The 27,111-nt window shown below is 44.0% G+C and overlaps 1 protein-coding gene and 1 long non-coding RNA gene across 9 annotated transcripts in view; one reads left to right on the plus strand and one right to left on the minus strand.

Moving 5' to 3' along the window:
- Positions 1-26,628, plus strand: part of sox5 (SRY-box transcription factor 5) — an 81,616-nt gene extending 54,988 nt beyond the window's left edge. For 4 of the 8 annotated variants that reach the window (XM_029461899.1, XM_029461901.1, XM_029461905.1 and 1 more), the window contains 8 exons: positions 2,009-2,103; positions 9,067-9,231; positions 14,300-14,489; positions 18,011-18,186; positions 21,199-21,301; positions 21,564-21,737; positions 22,832-23,048; positions 23,518-26,628. In XM_029461899.1, the coding sequence (XP_029317759.1) occupies positions 2,009-2,103; positions 9,067-9,231; positions 14,300-14,489; positions 18,011-18,186; positions 21,199-21,301; positions 21,564-21,737; positions 22,832-23,048; positions 23,518-23,812 (1,415 nt within the window). In that variant the 3' untranslated portion in view covers positions 23,813-26,628. The remainder of the gene's footprint in view (positions 1-2,008; positions 2,104-9,066; positions 9,232-14,299; positions 14,490-18,010; positions 18,187-21,198; positions 21,302-21,563; positions 21,738-22,831; positions 23,049-23,517) is intronic. The other 4 variants (XM_029461900.1, XM_029461906.1, XM_029461907.1 and 1 more) reach the window with 4 other exon arrangements.
- Positions 17,800-25,030, minus strand: LOC115028260 (uncharacterized). Its single transcript, XR_003834550.1, has 2 exons — positions 24,904-25,030; positions 17,800-17,839 (listed from the first exon to the last, which is right to left on the minus strand). It is a non-coding gene; the product is annotated as an uncharacterized LOC115028260 (long non-coding RNA).
- Positions 26,629-27,111: the final 483 nt, after the last annotated feature.

Consider the following 27,111-nt stretch of genomic DNA (forward strand, 5'->3'; position numbering starts at 1 on the left):
CTTTTCACTGCCTCCGCCAACTCCAACCGGACTGGCACTCTGCGCCAGGCTGAGCCGCCCCTGAGAAAACTCTCTGGCAACTTTCAAAGTTGTTGTGAGTTGATGTAGTTTGGTGCTGCCGCTCTAAATAGGACATGTGTAGCATTGTGCTCTGACATATTCTCACAGCGTTTCATTGCTTTGAAGATATGAATAGATTTTATCCGCACGTTATGGATTTCGATGCCCTGTGTTGAACACTAACACAATGTATCTGTCGTCCAAGCTGTTGACAGTAAAGCTACAAGTAACTGTTAAACTTTGTGGGGACTTTTTACAATCCAGTCTAAATATTGGAAATTAAATGAGTTCTAAAGAACAGATATGACTTAAAACGCTGAATGTGGAGCTTGTTTTCACTCTTAAATATGATCAATTAAAAAGATATGACAAACGTGAGAATGCTGTTGATCTCAAAGCATGATGACATCATCAGGGTTATTTCCGCTTCTTTACAAAACTCCCTTCAGAGCAGAGTAAGACACTGCAGCTATTTTTACAGGTTCAGCACTCATGACGAGTAACCCGAACTTTGTTTTAAATCTGGAGTGCCCCTTTAAGAATTTAAGAAATGTAAAATAGTGCAAAAATTGACACCAAAGGAATATTGATGCCGTTTTGCGTCTCACTTTCCTCAATCTATCTCCCTCTTTCATCTGTTTGTCAGTGAGAAATTTCATCCTCGTCTGCCGAGGTCGCTGTCCCCAAGCCAAGAGCAACATGTTTGCTTTCCCTCCGTCCTTCTCCCTTTTGTTACAGTGACCCCCAGGAGGAGCATAAATATCCACCCAGCTCATGTTTGTCTAGCGAGCCAGGAGAAAAAACCCATCTCCGAGAATACACAGTCCTGAAATAATTCTTTAATCCCTCCTGCCCTCCCTTCCCGCTGGAGAAAAGAATGTCTCAGCTTTGCTTTTTTTTTATTTTTAAAGAGCTGAGTTATATGGGAAAATATGTCGGAAAGAAACACACACATTTACACAGGCACACACATGCACAATAGAAGGTCCCGATACGGCCGAGAAGCTGAAGGTTCAGGTCAGAGATGGAAGGTCAAGCCCTGAGAACATTCGCTGGAAGTTTTTCTCCATGAAGAATAGAGTCTCCCCGATGTGCTACCACAGACCGTCTGACCTCTGCTCACTGTGTTTGGGTTAGTGGACATGTCCAAGAGTGAAGCAGAGCTGTCAACAGGCAGGTTTTATTCAATGTGATGATTATTAAGTGCAGTATTCCCCATCCCTGACCTCTCTCTCTCTCTCTCTCTCTCCAAGTAATTACTGCGCGGCCTATCTGCACCTAGTCACTAATAAACCACTCTCGTCTTTTTCTCCGTCTCCTTCTCCCTGCACTTCTGTCATCTCCTCCGCCCTGTTCATCCATCTATCTCTTGATTTATCATTCCTGACCGTGTATGGGGGGGGGGGATAAAGGTGGAGAGTAACTTGTGAAGAAAGAAAGATGACAACAAGGCGAAAGAAAGGGGGAGACGGGCGAGAGAGAGACTGAAAGCAGCCCTCTCCCAACAAAGCAGGAGAACAGACAGTTGAGAGGAGAAAAAGAAAAGAGAGCAGCAATCAGCAGTGGCGGCTCTTAATTATGGCGCTGGGGCCAGCTTTATCAGAATCCCCTCACCTCACTGCTCTTTGTCAGGGGGTATTAAGGAGGAGGACACACAATCAGGCTTTTCATTAAGGCCCTACTGGCAGCACACACAAAGGACGGCTTTAACAGCTGCAGAGAGGGACTCAGGTGGTGGGGGGGGAGGATAGGGACAAAGGTAGGATGAGAGGGAGGAGAAAAACAAGAGGATGAGGGTATAGGGAGGGGGGGATGCAGAGGAAGGGGAGATGGAGAAAGAGAGGGATGCTACAGGTAGAAAAGAAGGAGAAATGACGTCAGATGGAGCGAGAATGCTCGACAAATCACTGACATGCTTTAAAACGTGATCTCCTCTGGGTTTCTGCAGGTGACCCCTACCCTCTCCAGCTCATCCCCACAACTATGGCTGCTGCTGCTGCTGCCGCTGCCGCCACACCAGGCCTGGGACCCCTACAGCTACAGGTGAGACAACAGTATTTTAGATTTAGGGAGTAAATAACAACAACCAAAAGTCTGAATGTCTCAGACTAAAGACTTTTTCACTCGGGTGTAAATCCCCTGACAGTGTTCACACCACATACTGCCCACTGAGTTATACAAGACCACAGACACAGCCACGGGGGGGGGGGGCTGTCACTTTCAGCCAAAGTGTGGACAGTGAAGTGATCCCATAAAAACATGATCTTCAAGATCAGAGCTCAAAAATCACACAGAACTGACAAGTGTCATCCTCGCCCTCGGCGTTGTCCGGCAATATTCAGATTGACTGTCAAAGCTAATGTGATGGTGATGCTGAAGAGATTTCAATCTCTTTCAACAGCACGGAGGCATCTTTGTGTGGCATCACGATCGAAACGGTTACACTTTGATCAGATATGTAACAGATCATTCGCTCTAATCTCAGGGTCAGTCCATCTGTGCATCACAGGTTGAAGAAAGACACAAAACCAAGGGAAAGAAGTAAAACCTAAAATAGTCCCGCTCATGAGTCTGACTTTGGTCCTCTTCCTGTCTGCATATTTAGAATAAGCGGCCTATCGCTTGGTAATCCTGACCCCACAGCCACCCCTCGTACACTCACTGTCTCGCAGACAAACACACACGACTAGACCTCACGCACTTCCACTCAGATCCACGTGGGCTTTGGGGCCCCCTCCTCTCCCAGGGGTTAAAAGCCTGCGCGGGCGTCTCCCCGGTTGCCTGTCTGAAACACATTAACCTTCGGTGTTGAGCTCGGCCTCTGCACAGGCTGCACTTGGCCCTCACGTCTCCTCGACACACATTATCATAAAATATGACACGCGCATGAATATCTGAGAAAAGCAGCTGCATTCACACACATATTTCACTTTACATCTTTTTCACTTACTGTTAACACACGCGGGGAATGATGAGGAAAATATGGGTTAAAGGTTAAGCAGAGTGTGTGTAATACATTTGCACCTGTCAGCCAAATGTGCTGCCCCATATGCTAGACACTGCAGGGAGACGAGAATAGATGTGTAATTCTATCGTGGAGAACGGACCCCGCTGTCGTCACTCATTTCATTATTACTTGCGCGTGTGTGTGTGTGTGTGAGCACATTTCTGTGTTTAGCCTGATAATAATGTCCTCTGCGCTGTTATCACTGCTTCAATCTAGCTGTCCATATGTTGGACTGTGTTCCGACACACTCAATCTTCAGTTGAACGGCTTTGTCCACCTTGCAATTGGATTTTTTTTCACCAGCAGGGAAGGGTGAGAGGACACAACAAGTGCAAAAAAACATCTCACTAGCAGATTACAATCCTCTCAGACAGACACAGTCACACACACACACACACACACACACACACACATATTGAGATTAAGGCTTTGAAAGAAACGGATTTGCCCAGGCTAACACAAGTACAGATGTCTCAATGTGGATGGATTTCCTTTGGGATCGTCTCTGCGCCCTCATTTGATAAGGAGGTGTTTCTGTCGCCGAGACGAGACATGACAGTTAGTTTGGGCCTCAGGTCGCCACGGCAACACGGTTTGGCGGAGAAGACACAAATGAACCCACTTAACTGAAACACACACACAGACACACACAAATAGAAATTGAAAATGAAAGATTTTCAGATCAAGCACACAATGAACATCCCTGCTGCATTCAGGAGCGCATGGAAACATGCTGACAGATGTGTTGTTTCAACATGTGGACACTGCGCACACACACACACAAGCAGTCATTACAGTGTAATTACCTGTACACACTAATGCTGGCATAAAATCCTCAAGCATGCTATGTCATGTATTTTTTGAAAAGATGTTGTAAATCCAAGATGAGTAAATATTTTCCAGTCCGGAACAATGTAATACTTGAATTAGATAAAAAATATGTAATTATTGAAGTAATAAGCAACACTCATCTGACAGTGGATTTCTTATCTGAATCTAATCTGACACAGGTCATGACCTTTGGTCCTCAGTGCTTACATCAGGCTTTAATAGACTCACTTGGGGAACTGGTACACTCATATAGACAGCCTGTACTGTGTGCACACATCTTTACACACAGTGCAACATTACAGCTGCACCTGCACACATTGCTATTAGGAACTATTCTTATTAACCAGAGATTATGTTTTGGGATTTCTGCTTTATGCTTGGATTCATACATCACTTACTGCAATGTTGGATAAATCTAACAATATGTAGCTAGTGGACAAACAAACTACATAAATGTATTACTGCACATGTATGTAAGGGAACTTACAAGAGATAGATATTTTAAAATGATTAAAGTCAAAGCAGCAGAATCTCAGTTTTAGTATCAATTTATAGGTCAGGCCCCATAAACACTGAATCCTACATTTCCCATAATGCAACTCTACAGCATCTTCTTGTGTCGCCTTGTAAACTTCATGCCCCCAATTTGTGATTCAGGCTTTCTGATAAAATTTGTAGTCCCCATTCCCCTGCCGAAATATAGGTGACGTAACTGGGGACTACAAGAACGGCCATATTTGTAGTTTAAAGTTAATATATTTTAAAACTGAACCAGATTTGTAAAATTGTTGGAGATCTAGACTTGCACAAACTGAATATGGACAAATCTACTACATTTCAATTATAAGCTGATAAAACATCTCTATGTTTTGCGACATCCAGACACACACACACACACACACACACACACACACTATTACGTACTGAATAAAAATCTATTGGTGCATTAAATTTGAAATCATCCTTCTCTGAAAAGTATTGACATGAAGGAAGAAATCAGCGAGGAAGATTGGCTTTCATCTGGTTACACTGTGAAAACTGTGAAAAAGATTTCGATAAAAATCTCAACAGCTTTGAGTTGAGTGCAATTCTTAGAAAAATGTATTAATCTCTCAATGATTTAAAGCTCTTTCTATGTGTAAAACATCCTTTATAGAAAGAGTAGCTCTTACAGTCAATGGCAGCTTAACACAGAATCCTTCACAGACGGTTTTCAAGGCAATGGAGGCTTTCGAGTGTACAAGGTTGGCATTTAGCATCTTAATCTGGGGGATGAGTGTGACATTGTGCATTAGAGCATGTTAATCTGGCTCCCTATTGACCCTGGATATCATTGATATCATCCACAAATGGACTGAGAAGGACAGACAGAATGAAAAGAAAAATGCACTTATCCAGGCAAGAGAGAGAGAGATCGGCATTAAAGGTGAAAAGGCAGAGGTATTTAGAAGGATGATCAGTTAAAAGAATAAACGGAGAGATGGGGGGATGGAAGTAAGTGGAGGAGAAAAAGTGTGAATGTGCATGAGAGATTAAATGTGTGTTTGTGTGTGTGGCGTGGTATAAAGAGGGTCAATGGCGTGGGTCAGGCATCATATGGAGAGGCAGATGTTGGAACATATTGTCCTGGATTACCACACTGTACACCGGAGAGATGGACAGACGAACAACGGACAGGCGGTGAGGGGGAGGAGAGGGGGGAGAAACAGACAGGGACAGATGACAGAAGGTAAATGAGATATCAATCGAGCAACTCGTTTCCCCACAAAACCTTATCTGGATGAGAGAAAGCGTGCAGCAAAGCATTTTCTCCGATGAAAGAATTGCTTCAGTGTTGTATCTTCTATTTGGCCGTAAGGAAAATGCCATTTTGTGATAACAGCAGGGATCAATGTAAAATCAATAGGCAGCGGAGATAGGGGACTATAGTTAGGCTAATTCTGCCTTACACTTCTAAACATAATGAGTAAAGGAAACGTAGATGTATAAATCCTCTAATATATTATTGGTGGAATTAGCTTAATGTATTTTGTCTCAAAAAGCAAAACATCCAGGTTGTAATGTTGAAGTAATAGGACTTCGCTGTCAGCAGATATAAAGTGAAAACTCGCTGTCGTGGTTCTGTGTTTCAACTGTTTAAAGAGAGCACAAAGAAAAAATAACACTTGAGATGTTTGTTGTGAAAGAAAAAGAAAATTTCCTTGAGGCTTTGCCATAAAAGGTATAAGGAAGGCATTGTAATCGTTTTATTAACGCGTTACCGCTGCATTCAGCTCTGTGTGGGTTGGTTCTCCATCAGTTGTTAGTTCACTCACAAATAGTTACTCAGTTACTCAAATGAGAACAAAGGCTCAAAAGATAATCGAAGGAGAAATCATGAAGAGGTTTGTGTTCATTGTTCTTTATTTAAGCACAAACACGCTGCAGCTGAATAACAACACATCAGACAGGAAGTCAGACAGGAAGTCAGACAGACAGACAGACAGACAGACAGACAGACAAGAATCCATTGAGATCCATACAATAGTCCTCGGTGTCCATGTAAACAATAGAGCTCTGAAGCGCCACTAATTCTGACAACAAAGACCAGGCGGGCTGATAATCTGACTAAAACTGCAGATTATTGACCAAGACTCTCACCCAAACACACACACACACACACACAGTGGGGTGTCATGTGACAAGCACACGCTGACCACCAGACATGCTCACAAACACATGCAGATGTGTTCGTCTCACATTAGGAGATTAGGAGCGGAAAGAGTGAGGAGCAGGTCCCCACACACACACACACACACACACACACAGAGCTTGGCTCAGCAGTATGCCAGTGAGTGACATTTCAAATTCCTAGGTCCTGCATCGACGATTGAATTCCCCCACCCCACACTCATTGTGTTGCTGTGTGTGTGTGTGTCCGCGTCTGTGTGTGTGTTCGCTCCTCTGGTCACCCTAGGGGGCTTTGCGCTGTCACTTCCTGTTTGTTGACATGCATGTCGTTGTGGCGACGCTCTGGGCGCGCTCCACAGTGCCCTCTGTACCGTGTGTGTGTGTGTGAGCGTGTGTGTGAGTGTGTGTCATTGCTCGCCGGCCCATTGAGCGGGCTTTGAGTGACGGGAGCTGGCCTTGTAATGGAACTCAATTCACTCCGCAAATAAAGAGGCCTTTGAACCACTGGTCCGAATATGGCAGGACACACACACACACACACACACACACACACACACACACTGCCTGTGGTCCACTTGCTAGGGGGTTTGGCTGGTAGGGAAGGGCGGGTGAGGGGTGTTCATGCTCGGCTGCACCCCCTCTCCCCCCCCCCCCCCTCACTCTCTTCTAGGAGCCACAGTGCAGCTAATTGGGAAATGAGCGAGTGGAGGCTGATCTGATCTCAGCGAGCTGGTCCTCCGCGCCGCATTCACATAGCTCGCCAGAGCAGGACCAATCTCCCGCTGATTCCCACATCAGCAGCAGCAGCACACCCTGTCGACTGTATGCACCTCAATTATCATCGTTCCCATCGGTGTCCGTAACATCCACTGACACTCGAAGACAAACTGCCTGATATTTAGTGGAGAAGAAATGTCCATAAACAGTTTCACTATTTCTTTAATGTAAAGCATCAGGTCTCTGGACGTTTGTCAGAGATGAAGTTACATAACGGCAGGTGTCTTATTTAAGAGTGAAATTAAAAGTTTGGGAATTCAATAAAAGCAATAGAAAGAGAACTGTAACAGAAAATCCCTGTTCCAGTGTTGGACGGTGAATATTGTTGTTACCACATGTGATTGACAGTCAGGCGGAGATTATTTCAAATTCAAATATGAGTTTCTTCCAGAAAGTACTTCTTTGTGAGGAGTGTGTGTGCTGCCAATTTGAATGTCTCTTATTTTTTTTTCTTGTTTGTATAAAAAGAGATAAATGTCTTTATTTAAGATAGAGGAGCGTCGGAGCTAATGTGGCTGTCAAGACAGAGAGAGAGAGGTACAAACGGAGAGAGAGCGATAGCAGTGACAGCATCTCTTCTTGTCCATTTGCATAAACCAGCCTTTGTTTGACGCCGGTGGCCGGCAGCCAAGCACCAACAGAAGGACGGAAGTTAAACTAAAAAAAAAAAAAAAAAAAAGGATGGTCCTTTTCCAGAAAAATCTTCCACCAGAAATAAATGATAACAATTATAACTATTCAAAAAAACAACACATCAGTTACTTCTCGCTAAACAACCATTCTGTTGCTCTTCAGAGGGAGAAAAACAATTCTGAGAAGACAAAACAGCGTCTTACAGATTTGTATTAGCCCACATGAAAGTAATGGAGCTTTGCAGGAGGATTTTACACGATAGAGACACAGAAAGAAGTGTTTATGAACATTGAAGCTCCTTCCAAATTGTGAATATTCTGCTGTGTCTGTCTGTGGAAATATTGGCCAGAGACTGTTTTGTGTTATACAATGGTATTGCATAAATATTCCCGAGTATGTTCACACCATAGCAGCTCAAGCCATAATGCTTTTATTTAATTGGAAATTAATTAAATACATAAATAAGAATAGGGGAGTTTTTTTGTGTTTCCCACAGCAGTTATTGAATCGATTTATCTTCATTTTAGACGATTTTATAGCGTTCTTGTGTGTTTTTGCGTCTTATTGTCAGTAACCTAAAAACATTGCAGGGGCACCAGACACTTCTGGCATGTCCCATCTGGCATAAAGCTTCACATATTTCTCTCTCTCCCTTTTCCTTCTCCATCATCACTTTTTTTCACCTTGAGCGAGAGCAGGGCTCTCCGGCATGACCTCGATAGCCTGAATGTTTTCCCTTTCTCCCACGATGCACCTGGAGGGGACATGGCCATCTCTGGGCCTGTCAGAGAGGCTGTTAGCGCTTCTCCCATGGGGTGAGGGAGGGGGCTGACAGTGGAGATGTCCCTCTCTATCTCTCTGTCACACAAACACAGGCCGGGCCACTAATGGCCTCTTCTTCCAGAGCTTTTTAGCCGGCGTCTTCTTTTTTGTTTGTGCGCTCTCATTTATTCATGTTGTCCCTTTCTTCTCCTTTTTTCCCCTCCTCCCCCTCTTCTTCTTTTCTTATTACCCCCCCCCCCCCCCCCAACTCGTCTCATGTCCGTCTGTCTGTCTCCTCTCTCCTACCTGTCTCTCTTTTCACACAGCAGTTGTACGCAGCTCAGCTGGCAGCCATGCAGGTTTCCCCAGGCGGCAAGCAGCACGGAGGAAGCCTGCCACCCCAAGGCAACCTGCGCACACACTCCCCGCCCACCAACATGCACTCACAGAGCGAAAAGGGCCGCAACTCCCCGCTACCAAACAAGGCCAAGGTAAGGGGGAAAACGTGTGTGTGTGTGTATCTGTGTTTAATACTAGAAAGGCCAGTGGATTTAGGGATTTGAGAGTTGACTCACAAGGCCAATACTAACCACCTTGTCCAATACAATTGTCCAGGTACAAAATTACTTGAAAGGACATTAAGGCTGAACATTTATTATTTCATTCAAATGAACAAAAATTAAAGTCTTATTATCTTAAAACATGTGAAACAATCTGACAGTTTAGTATATTCGCATGTTTTCAATGCAAGTCAACTTTTTACAAGCATTTTTTTTTAATTAAGTTTGACTTTATTTAAAGATAAAGAGATACTCGTTTCTTAAGAATTCTTGAAAAAATATTTATTTTGAAAGCAAATAAAAATATTCTTACTGTGCTCGGAAATTCTTTCACTTATGAATATAGTTTCACACTCAAGTATAGACAGAAATTACATAAGCAGTTAAACTTTATACACTTTGGCCTTTCTAGTGTTACAACAGAGTGATTGTGGAGATTGTGCTTAGCTGCAGTGCATGTTTGAAATGTGTGTCCGAGCTAGTTTGAAGGTTGCATCCCAAATCGTGGTTGTGTGTGTGTGTGTGTGTGTGTGTCTTGAGCAACGGTCAGCTCCTCGTTCTAAAGCATGCCTTGGTACAACTTGTTCCCTGATAAAACTCGCGGTCACCTCTGCAAATCAAACAGTCCAACTTTATCACAAACCTCCAGCTGGTATACGGTACGCTCGCAGTGGATTTGCGGATGTATTGGTGTTTGTGCCATTTTCTCGGCTGGCTGCACAATAGGGGCGAGGAGAAGCCTCGTGTCCAACCAAGTGGAATTCTATGAATATCTGGTCAGCCGTCAACCCCAGTGCCCCCTGCCATCCTCCTCCCACCCTCGGACCCCCCACAAGTGTAGTGGTCAGTCACAGATCAACACACACAGAGGCATTGACACACACATGGGATCAGACTTGTCAGTGTAAGATTAGGACAATATTATGAAAATCCCACAGAGATTGATGCTCACAAATGGATCACACATTAAAAGTTTCCCTTCTTTTCCTCTCCTCTCCTCTCCTTTCCTTTCCTCCCTTTTCTCCTTATTTTGCACTTTGTTCTGGACCTATGCCTTCCCCTGTGTCCACCAACACACACGCACACACTCGTACGTTCAGGTCTCATGGAACAGATTGAAGTTTATGGTTGACCCCAGAGCTTTCACCCCTGCTTCCTTGTTCATCAACCCCTCCCTACACCTCCATCACACCCACACACACTACTATCTCGCCCCACCGACACACTCGTCTTATTACCATATATATGGAGTTTGGCTGACGGGCAAGTGCTGCGGCCTGTGGTGGAGGGGAAGTGGGGAGGCGTAATGGCCGACTGAGGAGAGAACCCACATGGCACCCGACAGGCCCCGTGGAGCCAAACTGGACAATTGACTTCAGCGCTGTTGTGTGTTCCTGTTTCTGAAGACACAAACTTTAGAAGAGTGCTTTGTGGCATTTTATAGATATTTGTCTTTTTCTTTGCTTCAGTCTTACTTACTGACCACTGCAGCGCTCTCACTCATTCTTTCTAACACTCTCTCTTTTCCTCTCTCTGGGTGAGTGACATGTATATTTCAGATGTGTGCTCCCCCTGTGGGCTCCATCTCAGGTCTCTAGTCATTTAGAGACGTGCTGCCTGCCTCTGCTCACAGCTGTTTGGACTCAGGCACACAACGCTTAAGTGCTTTACCCTCGGGTGAGACACGGACACACACACACACACACACACACAGGTGTTGAAGAAGACACCATGCCAACTAGTCCCTTCACCCACACACACATAAACATGCACAAATCACAGCAGCATACATTCAGCAGCTTTCTTATACGCAAGAGTGGACCTTCAGATGTAGGCAGGCATGCATACAGACGCATACAATAGTAACATTCAGGTTGTGTACCATATGTAGCACATTCGCTGACATGCAGGCACACTCACGCAGTGGCCAAAAGTAACTAAGTACATTTTTCACCAGCACTGTATTTAACAGTTATGATGAAAAATAATGCACCCTTTATTTATAGATTTGACGTATAAATCAGCTCATAAAATAGGATGTATTTCTACAGAATATTTAACATTATATAAAGTAGTTATCATAGTTCATGGCCAGAGACATTGTTAAATAAAACTGCTTGCTAATGTAATAATAAAAATAAAACACTCCTAAAGGAGCCATTCTCTATAGTCAGTATTCTCAGTGTGTTTTACTAAAAGCTTGACTTTTAGTTTAGTTTTAGCATCTTTTCATGGTTGTATTACTACTTGTACTAAAGTCATTTGCTTCTAAGAGCCAACAATCGTACCCTGATTAGAGAAAATAAAACAATCAGTCTAGACTGTCAAGGTGAAGTTACGTCTGCGCGTCTGTTTTCTCCAAATTAGTAGAAAATGTGAAGTGCATTTACGTACTTGAGGAGTTAGTGTTTGAATCGGTGCCACCTAGTGTGAGGAACGGTGTCAAATCTGCCTCTTCTGTGTCGTCTGCTGTCGGAGAGAATTAGATATGACAATATAATTAATATCCAAACAGTCACTTACAGCTGGAAGGAAAGAGAGAGATGAAAGGAGAGGGGGACATGAAAAGGTCTTGACATGGAGGTTGTTGCACACACGCACACACGCACACACACACACACACACACACACAGAAGCCCATGATAAATAGTAGTTGCACACACACTTGTCCTGTTAATTGAACCATGAGCTCCAGTGATAAGATGCAGAACTCTGGTGTCGCTTTCACATGTCGGCATCCACAGAAGTGAAATACAGCCCACACACACACACACACATTATCTCTCCCCTCCTGCTTCCTTTCTGTCCCTCTGGCTCTCGTTGTCACTCTGCATGTTTTCGGTCTCAAAGCTGGAGACTGTTTCATCAGCCAAGAGAGACACAAAAGCAATTGTATTAATTCAAGATTCCAAGGCTTTCAGAGGCTTTAGAGGCCTCTCACACACACACACACACACACACACACACACACGCGCACACGCACACGCACACGCACATTTCCATGAGATTTAGAGCTAGTTGAACAATGTCTTGCAGTGACACACACACATAAACAAGTCGGTCCAAGCCTCTCAGCTCCACTGTCTAAACTAATTCCTCCACACTGGCATAATGCAGGTTGGCCACCTTCCCACCGTAGGATTTGGCTTGGCGCGGAGAGGAAACTCCCCCCATGCACTGTACAAGAGGCGGAGGCATTATCTATTTGTAATAAATATTCAAACGCGTTCCAAGCCAAAGCCCACCATAATATGGGTCAGGATAGAGAAGATCCCGCTCAGTTCTTCTCTCCTCCTTTCTCTTCTCTTCTTCTCCGGCCCATTGTCTCACTGAAGGCATCTTTGGGGGTCCTCGGTCTATTTAGAAAGACCCCCTAATGAAGGACAATCCGGTTAGGCCTCATCGCACACACACTCACACAGACAGACACACACAGACACACACACACACAGTGGTGATCGCACACATGCATAGGCACGTACACATGTAGGGGCTTAATTGGAAGGGCTTAATTGAGTTGTGAGGGGCTCATAAGGCTTAGTACGACTCAAGGAGTGGGAATCAGGGAAAGTCGGCCTTAATGAGTGGGTATACCACACATACACATACACACATACAGTACTTGCTTCCTTTTTGGATCCCACTGTTTGCCGGATTCTTCTCCGCCTAAGCAGCAATTAGACTAATGACCAGCAAATAAAGAAAGATAAATGTCTCTATTCTATGGTTTAAATTTAGCTACAATAGGACACACCTGTAAAGCTAAGTGCTTGTTTTTTTTAATAAAACCTACACTTAGGAACAGTTAATATATTGTAATCTATATTGTAATCAAACAAAATAATACAAACTGTATTTCTAAACTTCACAGACACTTGTGTCATGCATCTTTACTGGCGGACGCATTAAGCCGTCCCTTGCCCCGTGTTGTGTCTGCCTTTTAATTGCGGAGTTTTAATTACGCAGAGTGGTCTGTGTACATCTGGCCCCTGGGTGATCTAATTCCTTCCTTCCTGTCATGTGACCCTGCAAAACTCCCCTTGATTGGATTAGGTCATCCGCAGGGGTGTTGTTGCCATGACAATTAACGCGATAACAGCCCGCGGCGTCAAGCGGGGGTCCACATGCAGATTCATTTAGGGGGCCGCTGTCTGTTACTTGTACTGACAGTGTTGCTGCGTGCCAAAATGCTTTGATTTAGATGAACGACTGAATTTAATGATATATATTAAGTCCTGTCTGGCATCATAATACTTTAATATATAAATAATGTTGGCATCAACAAGAGTTATTGATTGGTTGATGGGGATGTGTGTGTGTGTGTCTTTGAGGCAGAAAGTGCTGCTTCGCTGTTCCCTCCACACACTCCCATGTTCACAGCCATGACCCTTGTTTCTAATGGAGCAAGTGCACATTGAAGTGGCAGACAGTCCTCTGTTGTGAGCGCGGTTTGAAACATTGAGACATCAGCATGTCTTTAGACTCTCTGCTGAAAAGACTCAGGGAGGTGTTAGACTTTGTGAAAGAGAGAGCGGCGTCCACTGCCGAGAAAGATTTCAAGGTGTTTCTCGGTCTCAGGTGTGATTGTTGCTCTGACCACCGGCCTTGTTTGAAGCATGTCGAGGAACAGAATTATTGTGCATGTTTACTGGAGCCTGCATGTGGAGTGTGCACATGCATGTGCATGATTCATCTCGACTTTGCTGTGATAGGAAGGTATTTTGCATGTAAATGTCAGTGGTTATTGCACCAAAATATGTCAATAATTTATTGTTTGCTGCAAACAATGTTTTGCTTATGATGAGCTGTTTGGAAACAGGCAGTGGCATGCACCTTGTCGTCCGTCCCATTGCTGTGCATGGGCTCCTGTTACATTAGTACGTGTTAAAGCCTTAATTGCGAGTGGTCTCGGTGAGGGGAGGGGTCGCTCCCTGCCTTCTGCTTCCAAATTCCTACGGTGGTCACAGCAGGCGAAACTGTGCTGTTTTGGTTTTTGCAGGACAGTGAGGGTGCACAGCCACTGAACCTGTCGGCCAAGCCTAAGGCATCCGAGAGCAAGTCACCCAACTCCCCCCCAACTTCCCCACAGGTCGCTGCTGCTGCTGCTGCCGCCAAGCTGGGCCCTGCCATGAAGCACAGCATCGCCGCCTCCAGCATCGGAGGTCCACCGACCAGAGTCAGCTCGATAGGTAAGTGGACTTAAGTTTCACTCACACACACACACACACACACACACACACACACACACACACACACACACACACACACACACACACACACACACACACACACACACACACACACACACACACACACACACACACACATCACACTCTCTCTCTCTCTCTCTCTCTCTTTTCATCTGAACCCTCACAGTTCCACTTTGAAGAGCGGTGGCCACATGACTCTTATTACGGCTACAAAGTCCTGCTAATTTCCCCAGTTGAGAACATCTGCCCTGACACATAACAAAGATCAGATCTCCCCGCTCTTCCTCGCCGCCGCCTACTACTACTACTACTACTACTACTACTACTGCGAACACAGCCTCTCAATCACAACTCCAATGTGTTTAAATAGTTCTGATGCTTATTGATTGTTGTCCCCTGGCTGTGGAGACATTTGACTTGTCTTCCTACAAAGCTAGCCAGCTACTAAGCTTTATTCATTAAAAATAATAAATCCTACTCAATGCACACACGCTCACTCACAACATGTATGAATGCATAGTGTGTACATAAGTGCTCCTACACTATATACATGTTCCTGTAAAGACGATGAGCGTCTTTAAGGAAAGCAGAAACAGCCTCGCTGGTCGTGGCGATGACAAGAATAGCGTTTACCTCCCAGTGTTGCCATTGTTGCTCCTGCCAGTACCATAATCATACCCGGCCATATGCACACGCACATGAAATATGACACAAATGAATCACTATTTTGTACTCTTAATCCATTTTTCACGCAACACTGATAGTTCAAATATTAAACATATGTAACAGGCTATAATTAGTGTGTTTGTGTTTTTGCCTCAGGGCTGCTTCATTGTTATGTGTTTATTAGTGACTGAAAGAGACGGAGACATCGCAGTGAGGGAAGGAGAGAGATGGGGATTAGCACTTTTTTTTTCTGAGCGATGAAGCGGGGGAATAATAAAGAGAGGAACGCATGACAGACAGGAGGTATCACCAATGAGATTAGACAAGCCTCTTACATGAGCCAGGACAGCGCAAACACCCAGCATTAATGACACAATGACAGCACACACACACACACACACACACACAATCCCACCTCCTCCTCCTATGCAATAGGCAGTTAGTCTTTTTTTCCTGACTTCTTGGCTAATCTCACTGTTTTTCAACAAATCGCCGGATTTAATATCAGATTAGTGGATTTACAGTCCCAGATGTTTTTTGTTCAGAAAAATGGATTACAGTGTTTAAAGTTTGTGTGTGATCCCCGATGAATTATTTGTGCGTGGAGACCAGCGTGTTTCGTGTCGCAGATCCCGGTTATGTTGTCGCTCGTGGTCCCATCTGTCGCCACCGAGTTGAGCCGGTCACCAGCACGTTTGTTATTGCAGTTCATAGTCGTATTAGGATTCCTGTTACAAGTTCAGAGCAGATAGAAGGGGCAGACAAATTGGAAAAGAGTCTAGAGGCGGTCGTTTTGGTGTGTGTGCGTGCGTGCGTGTGTGGTACAGTGTATGAATATATGTTCAGGTTATTTAAAAACAAACAGACACACATGCAGTGGAAGTCGTGGAAATTAAAATAGAATAAATACAACCGGGACATTGTGTTTGTTAATAAAAAAATGTCAAATAAAATCACCACTTTGAAATGAATGTTTTATATGTTTGCCAGTAAAATGTAATTTACTTCACATTTATCTGGCAGCTTTAGTTACTTTAAGATTCATAAGATATTATGTATGTTATGGATTAAGTGCAGAACATCTGATTGTTCTTACAGCGGTGTTTATGCTCAATAAGGTTTCTGGGTCATATCCGCAGGTAAAGAGATCTACGGAGTTCCTTTTCATTAGCTTCACCTTCCACTTTATGCGTCCAGATGAATTCCAGTTTGTCTGACTTTGCTTATTCCCCCACATCTCACCTCTCTTTCTTTTTGACACCGATCAACCCGAAGGCGTGTGTCTCTTTCCCCCTTACTTCATCCCTCCGTCCATCCATCCATCTCAAACTAAACTGAAGTGCTGTCAGCGCCTGTAACTTCTACCGCCATCACACACGTTTCTTAGTCCCTGTCATGAAACTCTGCACTTCCCTCTGACCTCCCTGCTTTTGGTCAAAAAGGTATTGAGCCTGTCTGTAGAGATTTGGTGCTAAGAGAGAGACAAACTGTGTGAGTGTGGAGGGGGAGAGAGAGAGAGAGAGAGAGAGACACCCCCTCCCCTTCTATCTGGGTCACATTCACTATCTGGATGGTTGGCATTGCTGTCAGTTTAAGCGAGACTCACACACACATTCATGAGCGGGAGAATATCTCTCTGTCCCCCGCCCTCTCGTTTGAATCCAGATTAAAATGGACTGCCACCCGATTCCATCGCCCTCTCCTCTGTCCTCTCTCCTCTCTCGACACCCTCCGCCCCCCCTTTAGTTTTTGGCCCCGCTCACATTCAGATTTTCCGGTTATGACTTCTGAAAGAGTTCATGGCTCTGTCATTACCAATCTGAAGCTGGTAATCTGGCCTGAGATGGCATTAGCGGTGCGGATTAGCATTGATAAAGGCCCCATAAGCCCGCCGTGGCTCTTTGTTGAGCTCTAACCCGACTGATAGAGAGAGGCGATAGCGATGCACACAACCTCACAAACACAGTCAGAGCAGATGCCTCATCGGCAACTAAGCTGCGGAAATAATACAAATAATAGGCGGCGAGGAAGAGCGGGGAGATCTGATCTTTGTTATGTGTCAGGGCAGATGTTCTCAACTGGGGAAATTAGCAGGACTTTGTAGCCGTAATAAGAGTCATGTGGCCACCGCTCTTCAAAGTGGAACTGTGAGGGTTCAGATGAAAAGAGAGAGAGTGTGTGTGTGTGTGTGTGTGTGTGTGTGTGTGTGTGTGTGTGTGTGTGTGTGTGTGTGTGTGTGTGTGTGTGTGTGTGTGTGTGTGTGTGTGTGGAGAAAGGTGGGTGTTTTAATTGGATTTAAAGGATCCAAGGGTGGAAGTTGTGAGGAAGTGCCGTATGTTTATAGATGTCGGGGTTTTGTGTGTTCGGGTGAGAGCAGGTGGAGGAGGCGGTGGGCAGCTTGTATCAAGGCTAGCTCGGGGCACACTCTGACTCACATGCCCAGCTCGACTGTGAAGTGGTCAGTGTGTGAGTCTGAGAGAGAGCGAGGGACACACTCACACACACACAGATGCCCTGGAAAACTCCCCTCATCAAGTGTATGTTAATGTCTTTACCTCATGGTTCAGGGGAAGATTTATTCCGGATGAAAGCCTCCTGCCATCTTCACAAACACACACACACACACACACACACACACACACACACACACACACACACACACACTGCTTTTCCATATTTCTCTCTGGTATCTTATTATTTTTAAATACACTTAACGTAAAGATAGTCGGTAAAAACACTCAACCTGACATTCACCTTTTACACACTACTAACAAATATGTTAAATCGAATTAATCGCCCGTCCCTGTCTCTCCGTGTCCCTGTCTGTGTCTCAGCAGACTTGTTGTCGTCACTGTCCACGACCGCCTACCTGAATGACCATGAGGCGGTGACCAAGGCCTTCGCCGAGGCCCGGCAGATGAAGGAGCAGCTGAAGAGAGAGCAGCAGGTCCTGGACGCCAAGGTCGCCGCCGTCAGCAACCTCAGCCTCAACAATGGACGCTCGGACAAGGTAAGCTTTAAATCACATCTGTATGTTTGTAACCTTAGCAACACGCCACAAGGTGTCACAGGTGCCCCCAAAGGATTAAAGGTGCGACAAGAAATCAAGGTTTTTTATATTCCTCAGTTTATTTCTTGAGGTTTTCAACAAATGGTGTTTTGTCCTCATTAAAAGCTGGAAGATGCAGCAGAGCTTATTTAACAGCCAGCGTGTTACAGCTGTATGAGTTCAACCTAAGTTCATCACAACAGAAGTTCACGTGTTTTAATGTGTATTTATATTTATTTATATTTCAGATGGAAGTAGACACTGAAAAACAGGCTTTATTAATAAAAGTCTTTCTTGCATCTGTAAAAATAATTATTCCCACCCATCAGTATCATCACACACTAAAGGGCAATGCATGGGTCATATATATATTTTTAAATACAACAGATTCCAAAGTTAAATGCAGAAGAAGCCATCACACGCTGCACCTCTCATCGTCAGTGTAATAATTTGTCTTGCCATATGCATCCCGACTGCACGATGTAGGAGGTAAATCGGTGTTCAATGCGCTCGCTGAAATGTGTTGAAGCTAAACAGGGCCAGATAAGGTAAAACCAGAGGCGTCTCGGAGGTAATGAGTGTGTCTGTAAGGCGCACTGCAGGGCTTCTCGTGTGTGTGCGTGTGTGTGCTTTCAATGTGTGTGGCAGAGCGGAGCGTTGAGGAGACGGTAATGTGAAGTGACGGCGCCGGCTCCTCGGCAGCGTGGCTAAATTGTGATTATTTGTTAAACACATTGGGAGTCAGCTGGTGCACGCGCATACACACACACGCACACGCACACACACACACACACACTTACAGAGCAACAGTGTGCTTGAAGCATCTGCACCGCTGACATTCAACAGCTCTATCTGTCTCCGTCTCTTTTTTTTTTACTCTCATCTGATGCGTCTCAGACTGATTTATGTATTTATTTGTACACTTTAAAGAGTGTAGATATTAGTGTACTGTAGGTACAGTATAAAGAATACAGCCAATTAAATTCACATCAGGGCGATTCTAGTGAGGGAACAATGTGTCACATTCAGTCCATTGAATGGAGGTATTTAGCTGTTTGACTGCATTGCAGGAGACAGTAAAATATTAGACATTTTATTACATAATTGTTGTTAAATAATTGTGTTTTATCAATCCAATGAAATGCGACTCAAACCAGATATAATGGTAGGAATATATATTTACCAGAACATTTATTTTTTCAAGTACGAATATGATGTTTTGTATTTTTGTAAAATAACTTATTAGAGACTATAATACGTGTTTTTTAATGTAAAGTTTAGGCATTTTCGATGACTTTTGTTTTAGAAAAAACACGACTCTTTCTCAGCTTCCGAAAGCCTCGCCGACCCTTTGGCTTTGTGCTGCGTGAGTGTGAAGCCGGCGAGCTCTCGGCATTACAACAGTGTCATCTCTGACACACTCAGAGGATTAGTTTTGTCGCTACTTTGTGTCTTGGCTCCAGAGTCAGCCATTCAATCCACTTTTCTCATGTACTGTACTGGGGCTTAATGTCAGACTAGGCTGTCATCCACTCTGTCTCCTGTTCATCTCCGTCTCTGTCTCACACACGCGGCAAAAAGCCTTTTGTAACGGCACATTGAAGCTTAAAGTCTGAAAGTGTGAGGCACATTTCGTTTCTCCTTGAATGAAGCTGATCATTTGTGTTAAATGAGGGAAATTCTTAAAATAGTTCTGATTTAGTTTCAAATGACAAAATCTGGCAGAAAACGACATTTATTAAAACATAATAAATTCTAAATAAATTACTTTGTAAATGACTTGTAATTAAACAGAAAGAACATTTCCACAGCGTGCCTCTGCCCTGCGTTCTCTCCTCTCTTTAGCCGTATTTATTCCAATCTGGGGGGAAATTATCTCTAACAATTAAAGCCAAACAGACTAAAAACAGAGAAAATGCATTTCATTATCATTCTGCCCTCCTCCCAGCCAGACACCCAGCTCGCCAGGGTCACATTTAAATGGAGAGGGACACTTTTTGGAAGGTTGTTTTCGAAGACGACAGTGTTTAGGGTGCTACTCCTAATCGTGTAATTAAACTGTAAAATGCTGGCGCTGGAGCCCTGCGATGTGTGTGTGCATGTGCGAGTGCGTGTGTTTGTCGACGGTCAGGTTCCAGCGTAGAGTGTGCCGGCTGCTTGCATTAAGCATGTAAATGCTCAGTAAATCAGGCTTTTATTGGTTGTAATAAATACCCAGGGGGCCGTGCGGCGTGGCCTCACTCTCATCCGCGCTGCACTCTCCTGTTCTCTCTCTCTCTAATGCGTCGACCCTCGGGGGCCTCTGCGAGAGGGAGGCAAGCCGCTGCACTCCACTCTCGCAGGTGGCTGCCAGGAGTTGCCACACACACACACACACACACACATATTATATACTGTATACACACAAAACAGTAAACATCCAAATAGGACTAAATGTAATCAACATTCTTGCGCATGCAAACATACACACAGATGTGTGTTCAAGCATGCAGGCGTACAGCACTCTAACTATTTGCTGTTGACATTAACATTTCTTCAAATTGACATTGAAACGAAGCGCGACACAAACTGTCGACTGAAATCGCTTCTGTTACTCGTCTGGTTTCTGCGTTTGGATTCACGGATAAAAAAATATTATTATTAACTGATTTATAACAGATCAAAAGGGGAACATGTCTGAGATTCCTCCTTTGATTTGTAACTTCTGTGAAGGAGTTTCTACATCTTCAAACGTGATTTGCTTCTGGACAGATTGGCTTTGGGCCAACACACAATCCTATGGTGATTCCAAATGATGACATTAAACAATTGCTCTTTGTAGCTATAACTATAAAATAAATAATATCAGAGATAAAAACTTGAAAAGGAGCCAATTTGTGAGGTAAAAGTCGGAGCACACTGCAGGTCCGTGTCTCACTCATTCACATATTCACACTCGCTGACCGACTGCAACTGTGAACTGTTTGTGTTCAGGACAAGGCTGCCTTGGAGAGTCTGAGTCAACAGCTGAAGCAGCAGGCGGAGGACAAGTTCAGCCACGCCATGCTGGACTTCACCATGAGCGGAGACTCTGACGGTATGTACACACACACACACACACACACACATGGATGCATGCGGTTTAGGTGACGACAACTGTGCAAAAAAATGTTTTGATTTAAAAAGGAATTGGCAAATATGATTCTTCTTACTTTTAGGAGTTTAATTTAACCAAATACTTAAAGAACATTATTGTCTCCACTAAATTTTCTGTAAACTTTATATCTGTATTTATTTTTAGTGTATTTAAATGTGGTCTGCCTCTCCTCACGTTGTTCCTTCCCCCTCTTCCTCTTCAGGCTCCCCCAGCGTGTCAGACTCCAGAATATTTCGGGAGGCTCGGGGTCGCGGCACCGCCGAGCCTCACATCAAGCGGCCGATGAACGCCTTCATGGTTTGGGCCAAGGACGAGAGGAGAAAGATTCTCCAGGCCTTCCCCGACATGCACAACTCCAACATCAGCAAGATCCTCGGTAAAACACACACTCTCTCACACACACACACACACAGTCTGTTTGAGTGACAGGTGCCTTTGTCCCCACCCCTGTCACCTAACCCACCACTTCTCTCCGCACAACCCAAGCGAAAGGAAGATGCATGTTCTGCAGCTTCTACTCCCCACTTTCTCAAACACACACAGTGACTTCATTACAAGCGGTGGCATTGTGTAAGCGGCTGTTAATGAACGGCTGGGGAGAGCACGGCTCCGACAAATGATGATATAATTCATTATGCATTAAACAAGCAACGCGAGGCCGCCTGACATTTCCCCCGGACCGCCGGGATCGGCCCTGACATTTTAAAGAGCTCCTAAGCGTTTTATAACACAGAGAAATCTGGTTTTAATAAGCTCCCTCTCTCTCTCTCTCCCTCCCTCTCTCTCTCTCTGTCCCTCCCTCTCTCCCCCTCTTTCTCTCTCTCTCTCTCTCTCAATTGCTAACAGATCGCAGAACAGAGAGAAAGACAGAGAGCGAGAACAGCCAAGTGCTGACAGCTTTAAACCATTAAACATACAGTAGTCAAGTGCAAATTCAGACCAGATATGAAACACACAGGGGAAGACTTGCTCAAGATTACACACACACACACACACACAAACGCAGGGGACTAACACGACAAATCTATGAGCAGAAAGTGAGCTGAGAGAGATGACAGCAGGTTAAGTGAAGTCCTCATTAGTATAGATAAGTACCTGCCGTCCTCAATGCTCTCCTCGTTAACCTTTTTTTTTCCGCTTTCTCTTTCTGGGTGAAACTTCAACCGTTATCCGTGTGTGTTTATGGATGTGTGAGTGTGTCGGTATGCACATGTGATGTAGGGTCACGCATGCCGCTACACACATTTGTTCCTCACATTGATCTTAAAGCCGACATACATACTCAATTTAAATCACTTCTTCCAGCTGATTTCTATCATTTCATAACGATCATAATGCTCCTTTGAAGATTATTTCTTCTGTTTACTGCTTTGCTGTTATTTTTCAAACGATGCCAATTTCTTTTTCTACTGTTTGTAGCCATTATCCTGAGAGATACAGTTTTCTCATCATTAATGTGTCCCTGTCCAGGCTCACGCTGGAAAGCCATGACCAACCTGGAGAAGCAGCCCTACTACGAGGAGCAGGCTCGCCTCAGCAAGCAGCATCTGGAGAAATACCCAGACTACAAGTACAAGCCGCGACCCAAACGCACCTGCCTGGTGGACGGCAAGAAGCTGCGCATCGGCGAGTACAAGGCCATCATGAGGTCCCGCAGACAGGAGATGAGACAATACTTCAGTGTGGGGTAAGAGATCAAATACAGAGGTGGTTGGCCTTCAGTGGGATTTAATATTTATTCTCAAATGATTTCATTGAATTGAAAATATAGTACTCAAGGTGGTGATAATTTCTGGTTATTGATTTCTTTTTTAATATATATATATATATATATATATATATATATGTATATATATATATATATATACATATAAAATCTCTTTATGATTTTCTTGATAAACCAGGTTAACTAATATAAACTCTAAAGACAGTTCCCAACCTGGGAGGATTCTGCTACACAAAATAATTCAAACTTTCCTCTAATCTTTGCTTTGTTTCTTGTGAATGGCCTCAACATGTTACTTTCCTCAGAATGCTAAAGTATTTTTTTTAAACACTGGTCACAGAGATGTGAACGTCCCTTCATGTCCACTATCCTGGATGCAGATCATCTGTTTGACTCATGTCCTAACATCCCTCTTCTGCGTGTGCTACAGGCAGCAGGGCCAGATGCCCTTGTCCTCTGCAGGCGTGGTTTACCCAGGTGCCCTGTCCATGGCGGGAATACCCTCACCACAGATGCCCTCTGAGCACTCTAGCATGTCCAGCAGCCCCGAGCCAAACGCCAACCACCACCAGAACCCCCACATGGCCGGCCTGAAGGAGGAGCCACGAATCAAGCAGGAGGAGCTGCGGCTGGACGACAGCAACGGCGACGTGTACGACGACTTCGAATACGAGGACGAAGAGGCAGATTACACCAGCGATAATGAGAACCGTATCACGCAATAGGAAGGCGTGACAGCCGCCTAATTATAAGCCAATCACAGCTGGTTAATCCCACACAATCCCAAAACCCTCCAATCAGGAAGAAAACTTTCTCTTTTTGCCAATCACCTTGTGTCCCAATGTCACCACACCCGCCCCCCTCTCCCCCTCCTGACTTACATGGACTCTTCTAACAGAGCCGAGGCCCTCCCACTGGAGTCCTGATACCAGCATCTGATCAATCAACTGAAGCACAGGACCTGTCACTCACACTGACTGTTACACTAACTGGAGTCTGACGACCAAGCCAGCCTCTGAAGCTTGCTGAGGAGTATTCAAGTACTACTGCAAGATTATTGAGTGTAATACACGAGTGAGGAGAAATATAAATCACACTCAAAAAGCAACCTTTTAGTCCTGCTTGTAGTAAAAGCAGAGCTTTTCAAATGAAAGACGAATCAGTGGACCTGTCAAAGGCTAACAGATGACACTTTAAGATGGCGGACCTGTTTATTATCAAGAGACGCTTTTTTTGTTCTTTGGTTCTATAATATTCTCACTCAGGTACACGGTGCCAATAAGTGGCTTGTGAATGTGATTTGTTGTTTTTGTGCTACAAGTTTGAATAATAATAGAAAAAGAGACATTTCTTTTTTTCCCTGTTTTGTTGTAAAGCACCTGAAAGATATCAGACATGTTTATTTTTAACAAAAACATATCGTTTCTTCGACCTCGCAGTGTGCTGTCAGCGGTTCTCCCCTTTTTTCTCTGTGTTTTTGTGACTGCCCACTCCCCCCCCCTAATTGGAATTCGATGGGACGGTCCAGCCAGGACTGACCAGTGGACTGTCCCACTTTGAGGGATTTTCAGGGGGGAGAAGGAGAGTCTCTTTGGGTTCACGGAGCAGAAACTAAAGCACTGTGTTGTGAGACAATCCACCAGTTTTCTTCTCGCTCCGTCCCTCTATCTTGATCTCGTCCAGGGCGAAACATCAGAACGACTTTGCTCGAGTGTGTGTCGGTGTGTGTACTCATTTATTGGCCGTTTGCACCTTTGTGTAAAATCTCATTTTCAGTGTTGGATACAGAAAGACGGGCTGCTGTTATTTACTGTACCACACACACACACACACACACACACACACACACACACACACACACACACACACACACACACACTTCTGTCCCTCAGTGTTTTCCTGCTCCCTCACACCAACATCGTGCAGCTGCCCCGGCGGGCTGAGCTGAAGCAGCCAGTCAGTGTTTCTGTTTGTATTTGAATACTGTATTTTATTATTTCTCTTCAAACTGCCTCTAGTCTAATAATATTATTAACAATAATTATAAGGATGGTCAGCGTTTCCTAAGTTTAGTAAGTTATGTACAGTATAATTTATTTTTCTCCTCTTTATGACCATATGAAACTATGACAGTCAATGAAACATTATTCTATTTAGCTGGTAGGTATTTAGATCTAAACAAAAGTTGTCATTTTTACCTTGCTTTGTTTCGCATTCTTTTGTTGCGTTCGTTTTGTATTAATCCCCCGGACGGGCGGGCGAGTCGACCCCGGCCCCCCTCCGAGCTGAAGACATAACCTTCTCATGTCCAAACCCATTTCTAAAAAGCACTCAGACTTTGAGAAAAAGAAGAACATGATTTTTTATTGTTATTATAATTTTATTTGTAATGGTTATTATAATGTATAATGTGAAGTTTCCTCTTTTTTTGCCTTTTTTTTTATTGGAGGGAACAGTTTTATCACTTTTTGAAACTGTTTCCTGTGAACAAAGAGTCCCGTCCCCGTTTACTAGTCGTGGCCGCCTCACGAGACGCAGTGGAACATCTTTGGCTTTGATACACTCACACATACATGCACGAACACAATCACCCACACACCTTTCAAACGAAGAGATTATCATGACAACCAAACGAATCCTATGCTGTCCTTTTTTCTGTTTTATGAAATCTAGTATTCTAGATTTAAAATCCTGTACATATATATTTTGTTTGGTGTTTTTTTAAATCATAGGAAAGCAGTGTTTACCGTCCAGCAGGATGTTCCACTGTGTGTGAGACGACCAGACAGTATCTTTAAAGTCACTTCTCATCAGGAGCCCTTTGCTTTGTTTGAGCTCCACGCGACGCTACAGGAGCCTTGACTACTCTTCAGGTGTGCTGTCACATAGTGATCCCCACAATCATCCTCGCTGTAGATGTTCGCTACATGCCACATAATGAGCCTCTGGGTCTTAATTTTGCTGTATAGTCACCCCTGTTATCACAACATGGTTTAACCCGATGCTGGAGAGAGGGGACTAAGTGGATCAATCCATTTCTAGGGTATCAGGTGGGTGGGGCATTAAGACGTCAATCATCCCTGCTGGCAAGGTCTGACCCCATATCAAGACAATGAAGATATTATTTAAGACAATCAATCAAAGTCATGAGTGGAGCTCAAAACAAAGTAAGAATTATTACAAGTAAAAAAAAATATCTTACCATCTCAACTTGAAAAATCAAGAAAGATAATTATGTAAATATAACATAGAGTTATAGATTTATATTTTGTTCATAACACAGTGTAATATAAGTTGTATATTTCTTTTTTTTTCTCTCCCTACTGTCTCTTTTATTGATGTTATTCATGCCACAGAAAAGCAGAAGTCGCAGTACTCTCACAAAAAAATGAAGAAAAATATCAAAGAAATAAAGAAAAACAGGACGAAGAAGAAAAAAAAAAATCTGTGGGCTGCCACCACCATCTGTTCTAAGTTCACTTTTTTTTCAGTATTACTGCCAGACAAGGCTCCAATAAAGACAGCAATGTGTTCGGTAAAACTTGTGCTGGTCCTGGTCACTTCTTTCTTCCACACATGCATTCACACAATGGTTTTACAGTTCCAACATATTCACATAAACATACACACTGCCATGTCCTTATTGTGCAGAAAACTTGCAGGAATAGTAACGAGAGAGAGCACAGTGAATGCATCTACACCAATGATATTAATGAAATGCAGAGATGCACAAACGAGTTAAAGGAGTTTTTGAAAAACATAAAACAGGGGATTTAGATTTGTCCCACCTGTGTTTAATAAAAAAAAAATGTTTACTTCCATTGTCCACTCACACAATGTGAAGCATCACGGCGGTGGCACTGCCCGTGTGTCGCAGAACAATTCAATCATCTCCATAACAATGTGTTAATTATGCTAAGTTCACCTTCTTGCCCCTCCAATCAGAGGGCCAGCTGGGAGGCGTGGAGCCGAATCACGGCCCGTTAGCAACCTGATAACCTAATTAAGCACAACAAGGGACATG

The sequence above is a fragment of the Cottoperca gobio genome, chromosome 23 (genome assembly GCF_900634415.1).
Source record: "Cottoperca gobio chromosome 23, fCotGob3.1, whole genome shotgun sequence".
NCBI lineage: Eukaryota > Metazoa > Chordata > Actinopteri > Perciformes > Bovichtidae > Cottoperca > Cottoperca gobio.